The sequence below is a fragment of the Aotus nancymaae genome, unplaced genomic scaffold, assembly GCF_030222135.1.
Source record: "Aotus nancymaae isolate 86718 unplaced genomic scaffold, 86718_ANA_hifiasm-v0.15.2.pri h1tg000067l, whole genome shotgun sequence".
In the NCBI taxonomy this organism is placed as follows: domain Eukaryota; kingdom Metazoa; phylum Chordata; class Mammalia; order Primates; family Aotidae; genus Aotus; species Aotus nancymaae.
The window spans coordinates 31,260,674-31,278,685 of NW_026988482.1; the positions used below are offsets into that span (position 1 = coordinate 31,260,674).

Here is an 18,012-nt window from a genome sequence, read left to right on the forward strand (position 1 = left end):
TCTCCATATTGGTCTTGAACTCCCAGTCTCAGGTGATCCGCCATCCTTGGCCTCCCAAAGTGCTGGCATTCTGCATGGCTGGTGGAAAGTAGTGGAATCTTCAACATAGCAGGCAGTGGACCATTTTCTTAGGCTCTCGCTTGCTTTCACAAAGTAATTTTCTTAACTGCATGTTTACTTTCTTGATTAAGACTCTTATAGCTTGTTTGCATTTTCTGCCAATCTAAGTGATATGGTTTGGATCTGTGTCCCCACCCAAATCTCATGTTGGTAATCCCCAGTGTTGGAGGAGGGGCCTCCTGGGAGGTGATTGGATCATGGGGGTGGATTTCCCCTGTGCTGTTCCTGTGATAGTGAGTGAGTTCTCAGGAGATATGGTTGCTTACAAGTGTGTAGCACTGCCCCTCTGCTCTCCTCCTCCTGTTCTGGCCATGTAAGATGTGCCTGCTTCTGCTTCTGTCATGACTAAAAGTTTCCTGAGGCCCCCTCAGCCATGCTTCCTGTATAGTTTGCAGAATCATGAGGCAGTTAAACCTCTTTTCTTTATAAATTACCCAGTTTCAGGTATTTCTTTGTAGCAGTGTAAGAACAGACTAATACACTAAACCAGAAACAACAGAAGTGAAATTACTGCCTATATATACAGTTCAGAATTTTCTAAACTTCCAAAGATACCTAGTCAGGTGAAACTCTCCTATTTTATTAAAAAAAAAAAAAAAAGATTTCCTTTAAGATTATTAATAAGAAACTCAAGGCCAGGCATGGTGGCTCATGCCTGTAATCCCAGCACTTTGGGAGGCCGAGGTGGGCGGATCACAAGGTCAAGAGATCAACACCATCCTGGCCAACATGGTGAAACCCCACCTCTACTAAAAAATACAAAAATTAGCTAGGCGTGGTGGTGCACGCCTGTAGTCCCAGCTACTTGGGAGACTGAGGCAGGAGCATTGCTTGAACCCGGGAGGTGGAGGCTGCAGTGAGCTGAGATCATGTCATTGCACTCCAGCTGGTGCCTGATGACAGAGTAAGACTCTGTCTCAAAAAAAAAAAAAAAGAATCTCATTTAGAAGACTTTAGTGGCACAAAAAGAAGGCAAAGGGTCACACTCCATAGCCTAGCCCTTTGCATGGCTCGAACCTCTATATGAGCCCATATTAGTTTATCTGATTCCAAGGAGCCCAATTATAAAGAGCCTCAAGAAGTTAAAGCAAAAGTATGATTACTAAAAAAAATTAGATGCAGAGAGCATTTATAAACATCTTTTAAACTAGCTCTGACAGGCCAGAAACAAGTTTTGGCTGTCACTAACAGTTAACATCACAATACCATGTAATGAACAATTTAAGCTTAAAGACTTTGGAACATTTAAACTTCACTGCCTTCATTTCAGTGAAATGCTAATTTCTCTGACACATCCCATCAGTCACACTGTGCAAACACCATGTCAAAGCCTCAACGGAAAAGGCTTCTCGTCCACTTTTTCTGCCTTGGCATTCTAATCTAAGAGCTACCAGCCTCCAGAAAGTTACTGGAAGCAATAAAATGCAGCCAATGGCCTAACTGCTTTTGTTTCTCTCCCTTGTACTAGGAAGTCCTATTCCTTGTAATACCTGCTCTTTAGAGGGATTCAGTTCAAGACACTGGCAAGAGAGTGTCTTTCATTTCTGCATCCTCACTACTTTGCATTGGGCCTACTATATGGGAGAAACTCTGTGTTCTGAATGAACAAATAAATGCATGTTTAATAGGTTATAAAATTAGCTAATATTTGATGGTTTGGGAACATTGCTTAAAAATAAAGTATGGCTGCCAGGCGTGGTGGCTTACACCTATAATCCCAGCACTTCGGGAGGCCGAGGTGGATCATGAGGTCAGGAGTTTGAGACCAGCCTGGCCAGCATGGTGAAATCCTATCTCTACTAAAAATACAAAAGTTAGCCAGGCATGGTGGTGGGTGCCTGTAATCCCAGCTATTCAGGAGGTTGAGGCAGGAGAATTGCTTGAACCTGGGAGGCAGAGGTTGCAGTGAGCCGAGATCATGCCGCTGCCCTTCAGCCTGGGCAACAGAGCGAGACTCCATTTAAAAAAAAAAAAGTATGGCAGCTTCTGAAACTTTAAATTCTCTGCTGCTGCTTTTACACTTCTTACTGAAATTATTTTCTCAGTCACTGAAACCAAAAAAAAGGATACCAGCAAAGTAATATTTTAAAAGCTCACTGTTGAGCTTAACATTCCTTGGAAATGTCTACCTTCCTTACATGTTATTAAAAATCTCAGGCTGGGTGCAGTGGCTCACACCTGTAATCCCAGCACTTTGGGAGGCCAAGGCAGGTGGATCACGAGATCAGGAGTTCAAGACTAGTCTGGCCAAGATGGTGAAACCCCATCTCTGCTAAAAATACAAAAATTAGCCGGGCGTGGTGGCAGGCACCTGTAATCCCAGCTACTTGGGAGGCTGAGGCAGAGAACTGCTTAAACCCAGGAGGCGGAGGTTGCAGTGAGCTGAGATTGCGCCACTGCACTCCAGCCTGGGCAACAGAGCAAGACTCCATCTCAAAAAAAAAAAAAAAAAAAAGGAAAAGAAAAAATCTCTACTTGTATTAAGGAGTTGCAGAAATTTTTTTCCTTAACCTTATATCTGAAAGTACTAGCTATTATTTGAAAGTAATCATAATTGGTACTTATACACGCATGCACCCCCCCAACCCCCTCACCCCACCCCAACACACACAGAGAGAAACCCAGACATGGTACTGTGGCTTATAATTTAGATTTTCAGAGTTAATTAAAAAGGGCCTCAGGCCCTCTTAATTTCATTTCCACTTCCTCACCTTTTAAAAAGACCTGGAAATGCCCAGTGTTTTCATTAGGAAGAAACAAATCAGCTGTAGCCATCGGATGTAAACTAGTGAGGAACCGTAACCACACTGCTGCTCCCTGAGGATGGGCTATTGCTCCCTGTGATCCTGCTGTCCTGCTACCATGGCAACCAAATCAGGCTCTAGTCCTGTGCTCTCACCTGACAGGGTGCTCATTTCCTGGGCATGACCTGAAAGGCTATCTGGTTCAGTCACCAGCTAGGAAAGGCCACAAGTGATCTTAAACTATACAGGGTGAAGAATGTACAAGATCTTGGTTTTCAAATACACACACACTCCCTTATTCAGAATGTGAGAGGTGAAAATGCAGTGGTTAAAGAAGAGACTAGGCCAGACACCATGGCTCATGCCTGTAATCCCATCACTTTGGGAGGCTGAGGCGGGTAGATCACTTGAGGTCAGGAGTTTAAGACCAGCCTGGGCAACCTGGCAAAATCCCATCTTTATTAAAATATATGAAAATTAGCCGGACATAGTGGTATGTGCCTGTAATCCCAGCTACTTGGGAGGCTGGGTCACAAGAATCACTTGAACCCAGGAGGCCAAGGTTGCAGTGAGCTGAGATTACGCCACTGCACTCCAACCTTGGCGACAGAGCAAGACTCTCTCTCAAAAAAAAGGACTCAGAAATAGGGAGAATCAGGTTCAAAGCCTAACTTCCACAGCTGTTAGTCAGTGACTTTTCCAAGCCTCAGTGTCTCCACCTACAAAATGTATATACTAACGTCCCCCTCCCTTAATGAGGTAAGGCGTACAAAATATGTATCATGGAGCTCGGCTTCTGATTAAGAATCAGTAAGTACTAGCTATTATTACTTGTCCCTAGAAGTTTTTTCTTTTTTTGACAGGGTCTTGCTTTGTTGCTCAGGCTGGAAAGCAGTGGCATGATCATAGCTCACTGAGCCTCTTCTTCCCAGGCTCAAGCAATTCTCCCTCCTCAGCCTCTCAAGTAGCTGGGACTACAGACATGCACCACCATGTCAGCTAATATTTTTTTTGTAGAGACAAGGTTTCACCATGTTGCTCAGGCTGGTCTCCAACTCCTGGGCTCAAGCAATCCACTCACCTCAGGCTCCCAAAGTGCTAGGATTACAGACATGAGCCACTGCGCCTGGACCCTAGAATATTTTTATTGAAGGGACTGTGGTTTAGAGAACCAAAGCTACTTGCTTAGCTAGAGTTTGAAGCTTGTTCTTGTTTCCTGTTTACCCTCAGAGTTCTGAACTACTCGCCATCTCTCTATTAAATAGACTATCAAGAATTTATAAGGGAAACTCATTTTTTTAAAAAAGTTATTTTATCCCCTTAAAATTGTGAAAAGTGACAGAACAAATCCATTTTTTTGCTTCCATGTACCCTGGCTCTTTCTTAGGAATTAAACTTTAATTAGACACCAAATTAACATGAGAACTTTTTGCCTTGGAGAGCTTAGAAATTATTTTATCATTGAAAAAATGTTGGCATGGAGGTAAGTCACTTGGTTAGTTGTTTTTTTATGCTAGGGAAGGCTTACTCAAACAGGCTAACCCATTAGGGAGGGGGACACTAATTCTTAGTAACTGGGGTAGTTCCCTGAAAAAAAGCAACCACTCTGTTTAAGGTCTTCAAAGTAAAAGTAATCGATTCATTCTAAGGTCAAAAGGACTGGCCAGGGCTGTCCCACTTGGAAGGCTCACTTGTTTAAAAGGATGTCCCCCCTCCCCCCGCCACTTTTTTCCTTTGGGGGGAAAATAAATCAATTTTTTATGGGTTGAATGGGCTCTGACTTTTCTCATCCAAAGTCCACTAAGATGTTTACTTTGTTCTGTTAAAAATACAAGAACTCAAACATATGTGTACCCCTTGGTTTACTATTCCCACTCATATGGACACATCTGCAGTTAAAAGAGGAAAAACATTTAACAGCTCATCAGGCCTGATAAATAAGGGCCATTTCTCACGGAATCTGGCAACAACGGGCCAGTTGTTTAATTTTAGGCTGCTCTTCAAGATCCAAGTCCTCATTTGATGCCTGAAGGATCCAGATAGCAATGGGCCAGCATGGTCACACTTCCTTTGGGTATGTACAGAAAAGGACTGCAAAGCTGCTCCAAGATCAAACCAATTTTCTAATAAATGTGACAAATGTTTAGTTCAGCAAAAAGTTAGTATAAAGGCAAATTACTACAATTTTGCTTCTGGCACAAATTAATAATTTGCATATGTTGCCTAAGGAAACCATGTAGTCCTATACTGCTGTCTCATCAAAAACAGAGCAGTTATCCTACAAATTCTGGAAGGCAGCCTAACTGTTCCTTTTACCCCTATGTCAAAGTCCACAGACTCAGGAAGTTTAAGAAATATTGAGGCAAACTCTCTACTCATTATACCTTCTCTGTCTCTGTCTCTCTGTCTCCAGTTGGCTGGCTCTCTTTGGAGAAATTTCTTTGTGGGCTAAAGAAGTTAAAATATGGCTCATAATAAAATGAAAGTCAAAAATATAAGATGAACTATCTCTCTTGAAATATTAAGGCATATTTTCTAAATTATTCATCTTAGAACATTACTTGCCTTTCAGATACCCTTGGAATATTTCAGCCTTAGTGCTAAAATTGACTCCTGAACTAAAGCTATCTAAGTCATGAAACTCTCATTAAGTATCTTGACCAAGACAGTCACTGAGAGATAAGAAATCAATGTAAAAACTTTCTGCACACCTATGTCGTATCAAGGCATGGGAACCGAAAGGTTTTAGGAAGATTAAAATGCAAATGTAACTGGGTAAACAGAACTCACATAGCAACAGTAGGATTTACAACCTTCACAACACTCTCCAAACAGTGAAATTATCTCTAATATTAGCTGTTGTGGTACTTCCTGCCTATTTTCCTGGAATACCATGTGCCACAGAGTGATGAGAGACCTAATCTCACCTGGAAGAAGTCAGCAAAGTAATCTGCTCTCATTATCTGCTTTATAACAAATGAAAAACACTTGGAACTGGGGTGGATCATTCAAGTACTCATAGAAGGAAACAGAAATGTATAGAATAGGGAGTGGTGGGGACTGAGGCAAAATAGAGCACACACCTTGTCCAAAGTAAGTTAAACAAACAAACAACAACTTTATGTATACAACAAAACACAAATCCAGTCCCAGGATCATAAATTTATGACTCCTAATTTAAGATCACAGCTTATTTATTTTTATTTAATTAGGAAAAGGAATGGTTATGTTGGGATGAAACTAACCATATACTAAACTGTCCTATGAAATTACTTAGCTTTGTATATATGCTAAACATAAGCAACATATGCTTATTATCCTGTTTATTAAACTACATTTTGACTATGAGACTTTTTTCTTGTGGCCTGAAAATTTTTTTTTTGGTAGTGGATAGAAATATGTCAATAAATTTTTATTGGGCTAGTAATAATTATATTAGCAATTGGCCTGATAGAATATTAACTAGTTTTATTTGATTTGATATGAACCTAGTAATAGTTTCATGTGTACCTTTACTTATTTTGTTGCAAATGGCCCTGTTACTTTTAAAAGCAGTATATTTATAATAATAAAAAAACTGCTTTCATGCTTTAAATAGACAAAGTCTAAATATAATTATAATTTTACTAGGAATTTGCTTTTTTTTTTTTTTTTCGGATGTGAAACCAATACTTGTAAAAAAAAAAAAAAAAGAAAAAAAGAAAGTCTAGCTAAATGTTTCCCATCTATATTATTGAAATTTATCTGCAACAAAGACCAGAGAACTTTCTTACCCAGCCCACGAGGATGGGACCAACATGTTCAGTCGAGCCATCAGGCTTCCGAACATCTCGAAGCTGACTAAGGAGCTCTGGCAAAAAACAGACAGAATGCTTATTTGTTAGGCATTCAAATATGAACAGGGCTGGAAGTAGGTTCTGAGTTATTCACATGGCAGGCATTTCATAATCACTCACTCGTTAAAAGACAACTCAATTAAGGCTACAAGTCACAACCCATCCTGGGAACAAAATTATACCTTCATGTAGAGGAATTAGAGAGTCCAGTGTTCCAAAAATTTGATTCAACTCTTGTTCTGTCATTATGGAGAGTTTCAGCATGGGGTCATGATAAGCCTGCACAAAAAGGGCAAGAGATGTAAGCAAATGTTTAAAATCAGAGGAAGTACATTTTTCATATAAGTGGCTCCTGAGAGGTCCTATCCAATAACAAGATTTTCAGCTCTCTAACAACTTCTCCCATAAAGCTTCAGAAACAGCAGATAGATGTGGCTGGAGGAGAGGAAAAACCAGCACTGCCTTGAAACTTTGTGGTTGTTGATAAACCAAAGCAGATTTTTCAAAAGTTTTTTTTTTATTCGAGTATATCATGTATCTAGGAAAGAGCACAAATCTTAGGCATAGAACAAATTTGACTGTTAAAATGTTTTCAAAATCAAGATCCTGCCTATTAAAAAAAAAAAATCTCACTTTATTCAAAACTAGCTACCAGCAGATTCCTTTTTTCAATGAGTACATATTTAAAATAAAGAAAAAGAGGAAAGAAACAGTGACTGGTATCCTGTAGTACTATTTGAACAAAGAGAGTAAAACCTCTGCCAATCCTATCATCTCTTATTAGAGATAACTGAACAACAAGAATATAGTTATACCCAGGGCACTGAAACAGAATATGAAGACAGAATCTGTTTCCTGCCTTCAATGAGTTTTTTTTTTTTTTTTTTTTGGGGACAGAGTCTCACACTGTCACCCAGGCTGTAGTACAGTGGTGTGATCTTGGCTCACTGCAATCTCCACCTCCCGGGTTCAAGCAATTCTGCTGCCTCAGCCTCCCCTGTAGCTGGGACTACAGGCGTGCACCACCGTGCCCAGCTAATTTTTTTGTATTTTTAGTAGAGATTGGGTTTCACCATGTTGGTCAAGATGGTCTCGATCTCCTAACCTTGTGATCCACCTACTTTGGCCTCCCAAAGTGCTGGGATTACAGGCGTGAGCCACCGCACTCAGCCTTAAGGAGTTTTATAAAGCTAATGGGGAAGATAAGATAAAAACAAAATATTTTTAGTTTTATATTTTAGTTTCTGATCTCATGGAAAATGAAATCTATGTTTAAATTAAAAGAAACTTTTTTTTTTTGAGATGGAGTCTTGCTCTGTCACCCAGGCTGGAGTACAGTGGCACAATCTCAGCTCACTGCAGCCTCTATCTCCTGAGTTCAAGTGATTCTCCTGCCTCAACCTCCTACGTAGCTGGAATTATAGGTGCCCGCCAGCATGCCTGGCTAATTTTTGTATTTTTTTTTAGTGGTGAAGTGGTTTCACCATATTGGCCAAACTGGTCCTGAACTCCTGACCTCAAGTGTTCCGCCCACCTTGGCTTCCCAAAGTGTTGGTATTACAGGCATGAGCCACTGGGCCTGGCTTATGTTTAAAAATTAGTTAAAGATTAAAAACAAGACTGATGTCACATGACAGCAAAAAGCCATCAAATAATAACTGCTCTAGAGGGTCAGAGAATTAAAGCTGGAGTGGCCAAGGAAAGTTTTGAAGATGAGCTCCTTGGTACAGAGGAGGAGGCAATAAATGTTATATAAGAATGAATTGAGATTTGAGCTGGTTCCTGAAGGATGGGTGGATATGGATGGTTGAAAGGAAAGAGAAAAGTTTCTAGGAAGGTAGGGCCACCATTAGCAAAAGGATGGCAGGGAAACATCTGAAGGTGCTTGAGTTTGGCAAATTTTGATGCAGGAAAGGGGAGTTAGACATATGACCAGCATGGTAACATCTCAGAGTGAAATAACTTCTTTGCCCTCTCTGATCTCCTCCTCCTCCAGCCCTGCCTAAAACTCATTTCTTGGCTGTGTCCAAGCGAAGTTGGGTGGCCATCTCTCAGGAATGCTAAAGGTGGAATTTCATCTTAGCAGAAAGACTAAAACCCCTTAAAAGAAGGGAGGTATCCTTCCAACCCTGTGATTCTGTGAGGAGGCTGTGAATACCAGATAAAGGAGTCTGGATTTTAGCCTACAAGCCATGGAGTTGGGGGACTGTATTACTGGAATGGAAACATTTTTGAGGAAGGTTTGTTGTCCTTCCCCTCCCCATACAAAATGCTGACTAGAAAACACATTCCCGTATAAAAGACCCCAACTTATATGATAGTATGCAATTGCCTCATTTAACTTTATTCACTTTTGAGATTCAAATGGCTTTATTTCTAAAACACAGTTCAAGTTTCAGATATGCACATTCTCTCCCATGGACAGAGTCCTACATATGAGACTTCTAGGACAAGGAAATATACATAAAGCAAGGCCTCCATGGACACTTCCGGATTTAGACTGAAGTATTCTTTGAGATGCATTAGAGACATGCAGAGGTAAACCCCTAAAGATGCGAGGTCTGGAGAGCTATTCTGCCTTCTTGTTTGGAAGCATTTTCCCGTTTGGTGTGTGGTAGCAGATTCTTCTCAATTCTGATGACCAGTCTTAGTTATAAAGAGAGTTGTCATGAAGCACCACTTTAGGGTTGTTAAATTACTCAAGAAAAAAATATGACTCAAATGACCGCTGGATTTAAATTTACCTTTTTTGCTAATTTCAAGTCTTCTATCAAGTCTTCTTCTCCTTGGGAAAGCTCAAAGATCGCCTGCGAGGAAAGGCAAACATATTAACTGAATTCTCCCTTCATTTACAAGACCATATTCAAACAGTGCTGGCTCCACCACTCAAACCCCCAAATTTACATATTTAAGTATTTTAAAGTTAGTCTCAAAAAGTTATATTAACCTGAAACAAATGCATCTGTGCTTAAACCTGCAATGAAATTGTGCTTCTCTGTGGGAGAAAGTTTCCACACATTTCTAATCCAAAAAGTCATCTTTCATGTTATAGAACTTTGATGGAGCCAAACAAGTGAGAACTATTTTTTTTTTTTTTTTTTTTTGAGACAGAGTCTCACTCTGTTGCCCAGGCTGGAGTGCAGTGGCATGATCTTGGCTCACTGCAACCTTCACCTCCTGGGTTCAAGTGATTCTCCTGCCACAGCCTCCTGAGTAGCTGGGATTACAAGCACATGCCACCACACCCAGCTAATTTTTGTATTTTTTGTACAGATGGGATTTCACCATGTCGGTCAGGTTGGTATCAAACTCCTGACCTCATCATCTGCCTGCCTTGGCCTCCAAAGTGCTGGGATTACAGGTGTGAGCCACCATGTGCGCCAGTGGGAACTATTTTAGGTAAAATAATTACAGTGTGAGCCATGGATTTGGCACCCTTGTTGTGAGAGGCAATCATAAGAAGTGATTCAGAGGCTGTTCTAGATAATGGAAGTGGCAATATTATTAACTGGACCATCCCCACTTTTTCTTCTACTCAACAGAAGGTGAATTTCAGCACAAAGTTTTATTTGCGTTATCCACTGCCTTGAGGCTGAGATTGTAGGAAGAATCCAATATTTTATCACTCCAAATACATTGTGGTGAAGTTAATTCATTGTAAATTACTTCTCAGCCCCACAGGTACAATAAATAAAATTATAGGAGCTGACTGTGTGAAAGAGTGTGTAAATGGACCGTTTCTAATTTGGCTCTATTAAGCCATCATGCTAAAGAGCTATGATGCGCAGAACACTCTTTCACTCCCATCTGGGAAGTGAAATCGTCAGCAAACATTACATTATTAAAGGACTACAAGTTTGTGATGATAGTTCAGGGTTTACTATGTTTCAGGCTATCCCTATAGCCTGAAGTGGTCAGGCTTTGAAAGCTCCCTCTGCCTGGGGCTGCCTGGTAAACCGGGGACAAAGCAGGTGAAGGTACAATCCCGGGCTGGATACTCCAAGGATCTCATCAGATGATTCAGACATGAAGTGCTCAGCACAGCCTGGCACAAGCACTTAGACAAGCTCTTCTATACAGGGTAATATTATCACAGCCATTTAGGGCAATTGATACAGAAAACTTACAGGGAGTGAAATTAACTGGATTTTAGAGAAAGGAAGTTTTCCACAAAGCAGAATCAAAGTTATATAAATTAAATATTTAAAAATACTCTGTAAGTTGCTATCAAAATATAACTCAAATGATTATTTTTGTGAATTCAGTATCCTAAATAGACACTTGGTTTCATCTTCTTGTAAATTCAGATTTTCACATCAGTTTCTTTTTAAAGTGAGGGCCACACCCTACCAGCTGGGTTTTAGTTTCTCAGTTCCCTCCCCAAGGTCAGACACTCCCGTTTTCCTCCTTCTACAAATGCAATCAAGAATTGATTTGGAGACTGAGGCACAAACTCCAGCACAGCTGTCACCTGCAGTGCGCCTTTGTTCCAGACACATAGCCAACTCCATGGGCCCCGAGCCTACCTCCTGACGTTTGATTTCCTTGGATGTAAGCATCTGATTGACGCACACATCGAAGGTCTCACTCCACAGCTTGCTATCTCTCCGTTTCGTGCTTGAGGGGGCGGCATTTCTGGACCAGGGTCGGGGGGCAAGGATGTCAGGGCGGCTCTCGCTGCGGAAGCTAATGGAGCGCTAAACAATGAGAAAAACAAACCATCACGGAGGCAGCGGCAGGACTGGGTGGATCTTTGAGCAGTTTCCTGTAGTTGACAGAATATAAATCATATATGTGAAAGAAAAAAGAGGACATTGCCACAAGGCCTTTGGGAAGTAGGGCATTGTCTTGAGTCTACGTGCTAAGGAAAATTGGACAGGGTTTGGAACATGTGCTGGGAGTATCCGTCCTGTTTGACCTGGATACCAAGTGGACTATAGCACAAGCACATATCAGGCCAAACTCACGCATGAAGGCAGTTCTTGGATACGTGATGAGTTCTACTTTTTTCCAGTGGACATCTTCCCTCTTTAGAAGAATGAGAGATAACAACAGTGGATGGCCTTTATTTGTGTATTGCTTGAACATTGGGCCAGTACTCTTACCGTCCTCCTTCTATAAATAGAACCCCACTATCTTTGGGTATTCTATTTCATATAGTTTTGGTGGGCTCCCCCAGACCTGACCAATAGAGTATTCCACAATCCTGGTGAGAGATGGGCATGTGATTCCCTGAAATTTGTCACATGATTTATGGGAGAAAGAAGGGAAGAGTATTCCTTTGGGATTTTGAGTTCAAGAGATAACACAAACGGGCTTACAGCAGCAACTCTCCCTGGTTACACAGAAGCATATGTCTGCTACAGGAGAGAATAAAGAGACCCAGAATGAAGGATGGCGTGACCAATGGAGGCAAGAAGGGAGCAAGCTTTACCAATACTGCTTGAGCCTCTGTATCCCACTGTGCCTAAAACCAGAAGCACCCTTAGATATTTTTGTTACGTGGGCTAAGACATTTCCCTTTCTATTATCTCATTGGGGTTCTGTCAACTTGAAAAGTCCTGACTAATACACATACCAAATACCATCTTTGCAGCAGATGATTCCTGTGCCCAAGGTATTTTCCTATTCCCAAAGAGGCACCAGTAGCCTCTGGGGCAGTCTAATCACCTGAAGTCCACCTTTGTGACTTAAACATGCTGCCAGAATGCTTTCTTGTGACAGATACAAATGATCTGGAAGAAAGCTGAATGCATCACTTTCAGTCTTTATCCTAGAAAATTTCATCACACTTACTGGAGACTTTGCCAAAGCAATGAGGTGTTGCTGTGCTCAAAAACCACATTCTTGTTTAGGAAGTGTTCCCCACCATGGGTCTCTGTGAACTTCAGGGTAAAGTTTCAACTCCTCAGCTTGGCACAGAAAGTCACTTTTTGTGTGTGTGTGTGTGAGACGGAGTCTCACTCTGTTGCCCAGGTTGGAGCGCAGTGGGGCAATCTCGGCTCACTGCAACCTCCACCTTCCAGGTTCAAGCAATTCTCCTGTGTCAGCCTTCCGAGTAGCTGAGACTACAGGTGCCCACTACCATGCCCGGTTAATTTTTTGTATTTTTAGTAGAGACGGGGTTTCACCATGTTAGCCAGGATGGTCTCGATCTACTGACCTCGTGATCTACCACCCTTGGCCTCCCAAAGTGCTGGGATTACAGGCGTGAGCCACTGCACCCAGCCTAGAAGTCTCTTGTAATCTGACCACAGTCTCCGTATTTAGGATCCCATCCTGCCACTCATCCATGAGCCTCCATTTCTCCAACCAAACCAGGTTCCCATATTCCCTAAATATGTCATGCTTTGCCATCCTCTGTACTCCCTTCGAGCAATCTTCTCTTCCTGGAATATGTTTCCATCATTTCACAGTTGACTAACTCTTAACTGTCCTCAGGATGTAACTCATATAGTACCTCCTCTAAGAAGTCTTCACCAACATTCGCCTATCATTCTACCTCCTACCAGTGCAATTTAGACATACCTCTAATATGTCACACTTGATTATAATTATTGGTCACCTGCTCTTAACTATAAACTTCCTGAGGTCAGGATCTGAGTCTGCATATGACATTTAAGCCTTCATCACAAAAGCATTCTAAGGCAGTTCCCAATTATTTTGAGATTCAACAATAAAATTCCAGAAAGTAAAGAAATTTTTAAAAAGAACTACTCAACATAAGGGCATTGTTAAGAAAGATATAATTGGCGGGGTGCAGTGGCTCACATCTGTAATCCCAGCACTTTGGGAGGCTGAGGTGGGTGGATCACCTGAGCTCAGGAGTTTGAGACCAGCCTGGCCAACATGGGGAAACCCCATCTCTACTAAAAGTATAAAAATTAGCCAGGTGTGGTGGCAGGTACCTGTAATCCCAGCTACTCAGGAGGCTAAGATAGAATTGCTTGAACATGGGAGGCAGAGGTTGCAGCGAGCCAAGATCATGCCACTGCACTCCAGCCTGGGAAATAAGAGCAAGACACCTTCTTAAAAAAAAAAAAAAAAGTTATAATTACCTGCTGGATGTAATATTATCTAGCCATTAAGACAATTCAGAGATAATTTAAAGTGTAAAAATCCCTTCTATGTAGGCTAAAATAAAAGGATTAAAAATCTATATGTGAACATTTTATAGGTATGCAAAAAATACACATAATCAAAGACATAAAGAGATCACAAAACTGTACTGTTTTTTCATGTTGACATTATGGGTGATTTCTGTCCTACTTTATAAATTTTTATGTCTGAAGAAAAATAAGGCCGGGCATGTTGGCTCATGCCTGTAATCCTAGCACTTTGAAAGGCTGAGGCAGGCGGATCACCTGAGGTCAGGAGTTCAAGACCAGCCTGAACAACATGGTGAAATCCCGTTTCTACTAAAAATACAAAAAAATTAGCGGGCGTGATGGTGGATGCCTGTAATCCCAGCTACTTGGGAGGCTGAGGCAGGAGAATTGCTTGAACCCAGGAGACAGAGGTTGTAGTAAGACGAGATTGTGCCACTGTACTCTAGCCTGGGTGACAGAGCGAGACTCCCTCTTAAAAAAAAAAAAAAGAAAGAAAGAAAAGAAAGGAAAAGAAAAAATGAGGCTGGGCTTGGTGGCTCATGCCTGTAATCCCAGCTCTTTGGGAAGCCAAGGCAGGTGGATCACTTGAGCTGAGGAGTTTTGAGACCAGCCTGGGCAACAAATCAAAAACTCGTTTCAGTTTTAAATTTTTAAAAATATACAGATATATATAAGAATAAATGAAAAACATAAAAAGAAATTTCCAAAGAGCTTCAGGGTATTGCTACAACTTTGTGGAAGCAGGAAGCTTGCTCTGTTTGCAAGTAGCAACACAAGCCCCTTATGCTGGCAAAAGCACCGGGGAGCTCCTGCGCTCACTAATGAGCTCATGATGACTGGACCAGCCCCATGCAGATCAAGAAAGTACTTGCACCAAATACACAGTTCACTAATGGGATCTTGCAAATCCTTGTGATCTCTTAAAAACAGTCCCTTGTAAACAGTAACCAGTAACTAAATGCATGCAGATCCCCAGCACTCCTAATCAATTAGCCACAAGACTTAAAAGGTCAAAACAAGCCCAGTGAGTCATTAAGTAACTTGCTCAACCCAATTTGCAGTTCTGATGGCAGCTGGGTTGAGAATTAAAGAGCAGAAAGAAAGGAAAACACAAAAAAGAAAATTCAAAATGAAAGTTTCCACTTTCACTTGAGAGAATCAACCTCCTACCCTGTTATATTTTCAGTCTTTGGCCAACTTTAAACTCCCCCTACCAATTTGAAAATAATGTATGCTAACTTTAAATTTTCATATATTACAAAGTTGTATAAAATTAAGTACAAATGCCCTCATTTCTCCAAGTCTATCTCCTAGAAATAACAACTATTAAGTTTGTTCTATCTAGCTATTTCCAAACTTTTTCTGTGTGTTTGCTAATATTCATAGAAAACTGAATGCTTTCTCTTTCTACTTGACAATATCTTGAGGTGAAATTCATATAACTCAATTACTTTTTTTGTTGTTGTTTTTTTAGAGATGGGTCTTGCTCTGTTGCCCATGCTGGAGTGCAGTGGTGTAATCATAGCTCACTGTAATCTCAAACTCCTGGGCTCAAGTGATCCTCCCACCTCAGCCTCTTGAGTAGCTGAGACTACAGGCAAGTTCCACCACTAAGCAAGTGCCTGGCTAATTTTTTTGTTTTTAATTTTGTAGACATGGGGTCTTGCTGTGTTGCCCAGGTTGGTCTTGAGCTTCTGGTCTTGAGATGCTCCTGCCTCAGCCTCCCAAACTGCTGGGATTACAGGTATGAGCCACTGTGCCCAGCCTACAATTAACCATTTTTTAAGTGAACAATTCAATGCTATTTAGTATATTCACAAGGTTGTACAACTACCACCTCTATCTAGTTCCAAAACATTTCCATTATCTCAAATTCATTTATTCTTTTTAATGGCTGCAGAGTTAGTATCCCATAGTCTGGACAGGCCTATTGATTTAATCAATCTGCAACTGATGAACATTAAAATTGTTTCCAGTGTCTAGCTATTATAAAAAGTGCCTCAGTGAACATGCTTTGTATATTTGTGCTGATACTTCCAAAAGGCAGGAATTCCTTAAGTGGAATTCCTTGGTCTAAGAAGTATAAACATTTTAATGTTTGAGATATGTCACCAAGTTGACCTCCAAACAGGCTATTCAACTTTATATTCCTCAGATAGGTACATGATAGTACACTTTGGTCACACTCTCATCAACAAGGTATTATTATCAATCTGATAGGTTAAACAACTAAACCTTAATTTCAGTTTTGTGTTTTGAAGGTAAGACTGAGGATATTTTAATTAATTTATTTAAAAATTTCCCAGAGAGTTGGAGATTGTCTTCTGTTGTGGCATGGGAAAAAAAGAGAGCTCTATCATTGTTTTGTGTTTCCCTAGTGGCTGCTGGGCCCGGGGCACTACTGGGGATATCACAGAGGGTCTTTTTAGCACTTCTGATTTCTTCTCTCTGATTCTCACAACTATCCTGCAAGTTGGAGGTTTATTCCATTCTACTGAGGTTGAGGGAGGCTAAGATTCAAAACCAGATCTGTTTGGTTCCAATAGAGCCTGAGCTATTTCTACTATGGGGATTGCATCTACCGTTTACATACAAGACATGCATTGTGGGGAAGTTTCAATGAGATGGAATCCAGCTCCTGCCTTCTAGGAATGTAAATCTAGTTAAGGAGACAGAGAATGCATTTGCTCAGTTTTAGGAATAATGGCTGATCTCTGACCAAACTTCAAATTTACACCTTTAATTAGGTTGGATTAAAAGAAACATTTCTTCCTGCTCCACTCAGAAGGGAACTGGATGTTGAAAGGAAGAATCCCAAAGGTGGAATAAAGAATGCCAACCATTTGTCCAGGTGAGGTTGCTCATACCTGTAATTCTAGCACTTCGGGAGGCTGAGATGGGAGGATTACCAGAGGCCAGGAGTTTGATACCAATCTGGGCAACATAGCAAGATCCTGTCTTTACAAAAAATAATTATAATAAAAGAATGCCAAATCAGTGCGTGGTCAGCATCTGGTTGGTCCTGGGGAAAAGGGGTAGCAGCTGGTCTGGTCTGGGGACAGCACCTGGGTGATGGGCGGGTATTCACAACAGCACTGACCACATACCATGAGCACCCCTGTACCAGTCATCAGTACCACTGGGAAAAACTATATGAGAGAACTAGAGTTAAGGGAGGAACAGGTGACTACTACTAGAAGAAAACTCCAAGAGGATGCCTCTTGAGAGAGAAGAACAGCCACATCCCTACCAGCATCCCTGCCACTGTCCATCCAGACATCCTCTACCCGTCTCTAATTTTCTCTATATTCAACATGTGCTATGCTTATAGTTTTGTTTCTTCCATGTCTATTTCCTTCCACTAGAAGGTAAACTCCTTGAAGGCAGGGATATCTGCCTGCTCTATTCACTGATGGATTCATCAGCAACTGACACATAGTAAGACCTCAACAACTTTTGCTTAATTAATGATTAAATGTTATGCTTGCTATGTGCTGGGCACTGTGAGGGGAGCTTTAGAGCCCTGCTTTACCTGAGAGGTAAGGATTCTGCCCCTATTTATAGATGAAGCAACTAGACGCTCAGAGAAGGTGACACTTTGCTGAAGGTCACACAGCTAATGAATGGATCCTTTACTGTTTAAAACATGGTGGTAAGGTGACTGCCAGAATGACAATCCCAGTCTGGTCTATTTTAGGCTAAACCTCACAATATTTAACCAATACCCTACCCTACTTGCCCTAGGATAAGATTCATAGTGTGGTGCGGTACACATGCCCAAATAAATGAATTGCAGGTTACTTCTTGGTGTGTACAGAGTTTCTCAACCTGGCCACCACAACATTTTGGACTAGAAATTCTTTATTGTGGGAGGCTCTCTGTGCATTGTAGGACATTTAGCACCATCTTTGGCCTCTAACCTCTAGATTCCAGCAGCACATCCAGCCCAGTTATGACAACCAAAACATGCCCAGACATTGCCAAATGTTCCTGGGGTGAGAAATGTCGGTCCACAGTAACTAGAAGAGGCCCACCTCAAGGTGGGGGACCTAGCCTTGGGCGGGACCACATAAAAACAGAAGCACATACATAGATCTTCCTGGGTGTGGGGATGCTGGGACTGGAGTGAAAAATATTCCAGAATAAGCAAGAGTTTCCATGAAGGAATCAGCCTACCAAATGAGTCAAAAACTGAAATCTCAT

General features: G+C 41.2%; 1 protein-coding gene across 8 annotated transcripts in view; it reads right to left on the reverse strand.

Moving 5' to 3' along the window:
- Positions 1-18,012, reverse strand: part of ARHGEF3 (Rho guanine nucleotide exchange factor 3) — a 336,225-nt gene that overhangs the window by 16,737 nt on the left and 301,476 nt on the right. For all 8 annotated transcript variants that reach the window (XM_064367219.1, XM_064367220.1, XM_064367221.1 and 5 more), the window contains 4 exons: positions 11,227-11,397; positions 9,445-9,507; positions 6,883-6,979; positions 6,638-6,714 (listed from right to left, as the gene is read on the reverse strand). In XM_064367219.1, the coding sequence (XP_064223289.1) occupies positions 6,638-6,714; positions 6,883-6,979; positions 9,445-9,507; positions 11,227-11,397 (408 nt within the window). The remainder of the gene's footprint in view (positions 1-6,637; positions 6,715-6,882; positions 6,980-9,444; positions 9,508-11,226; positions 11,398-18,012) is intronic.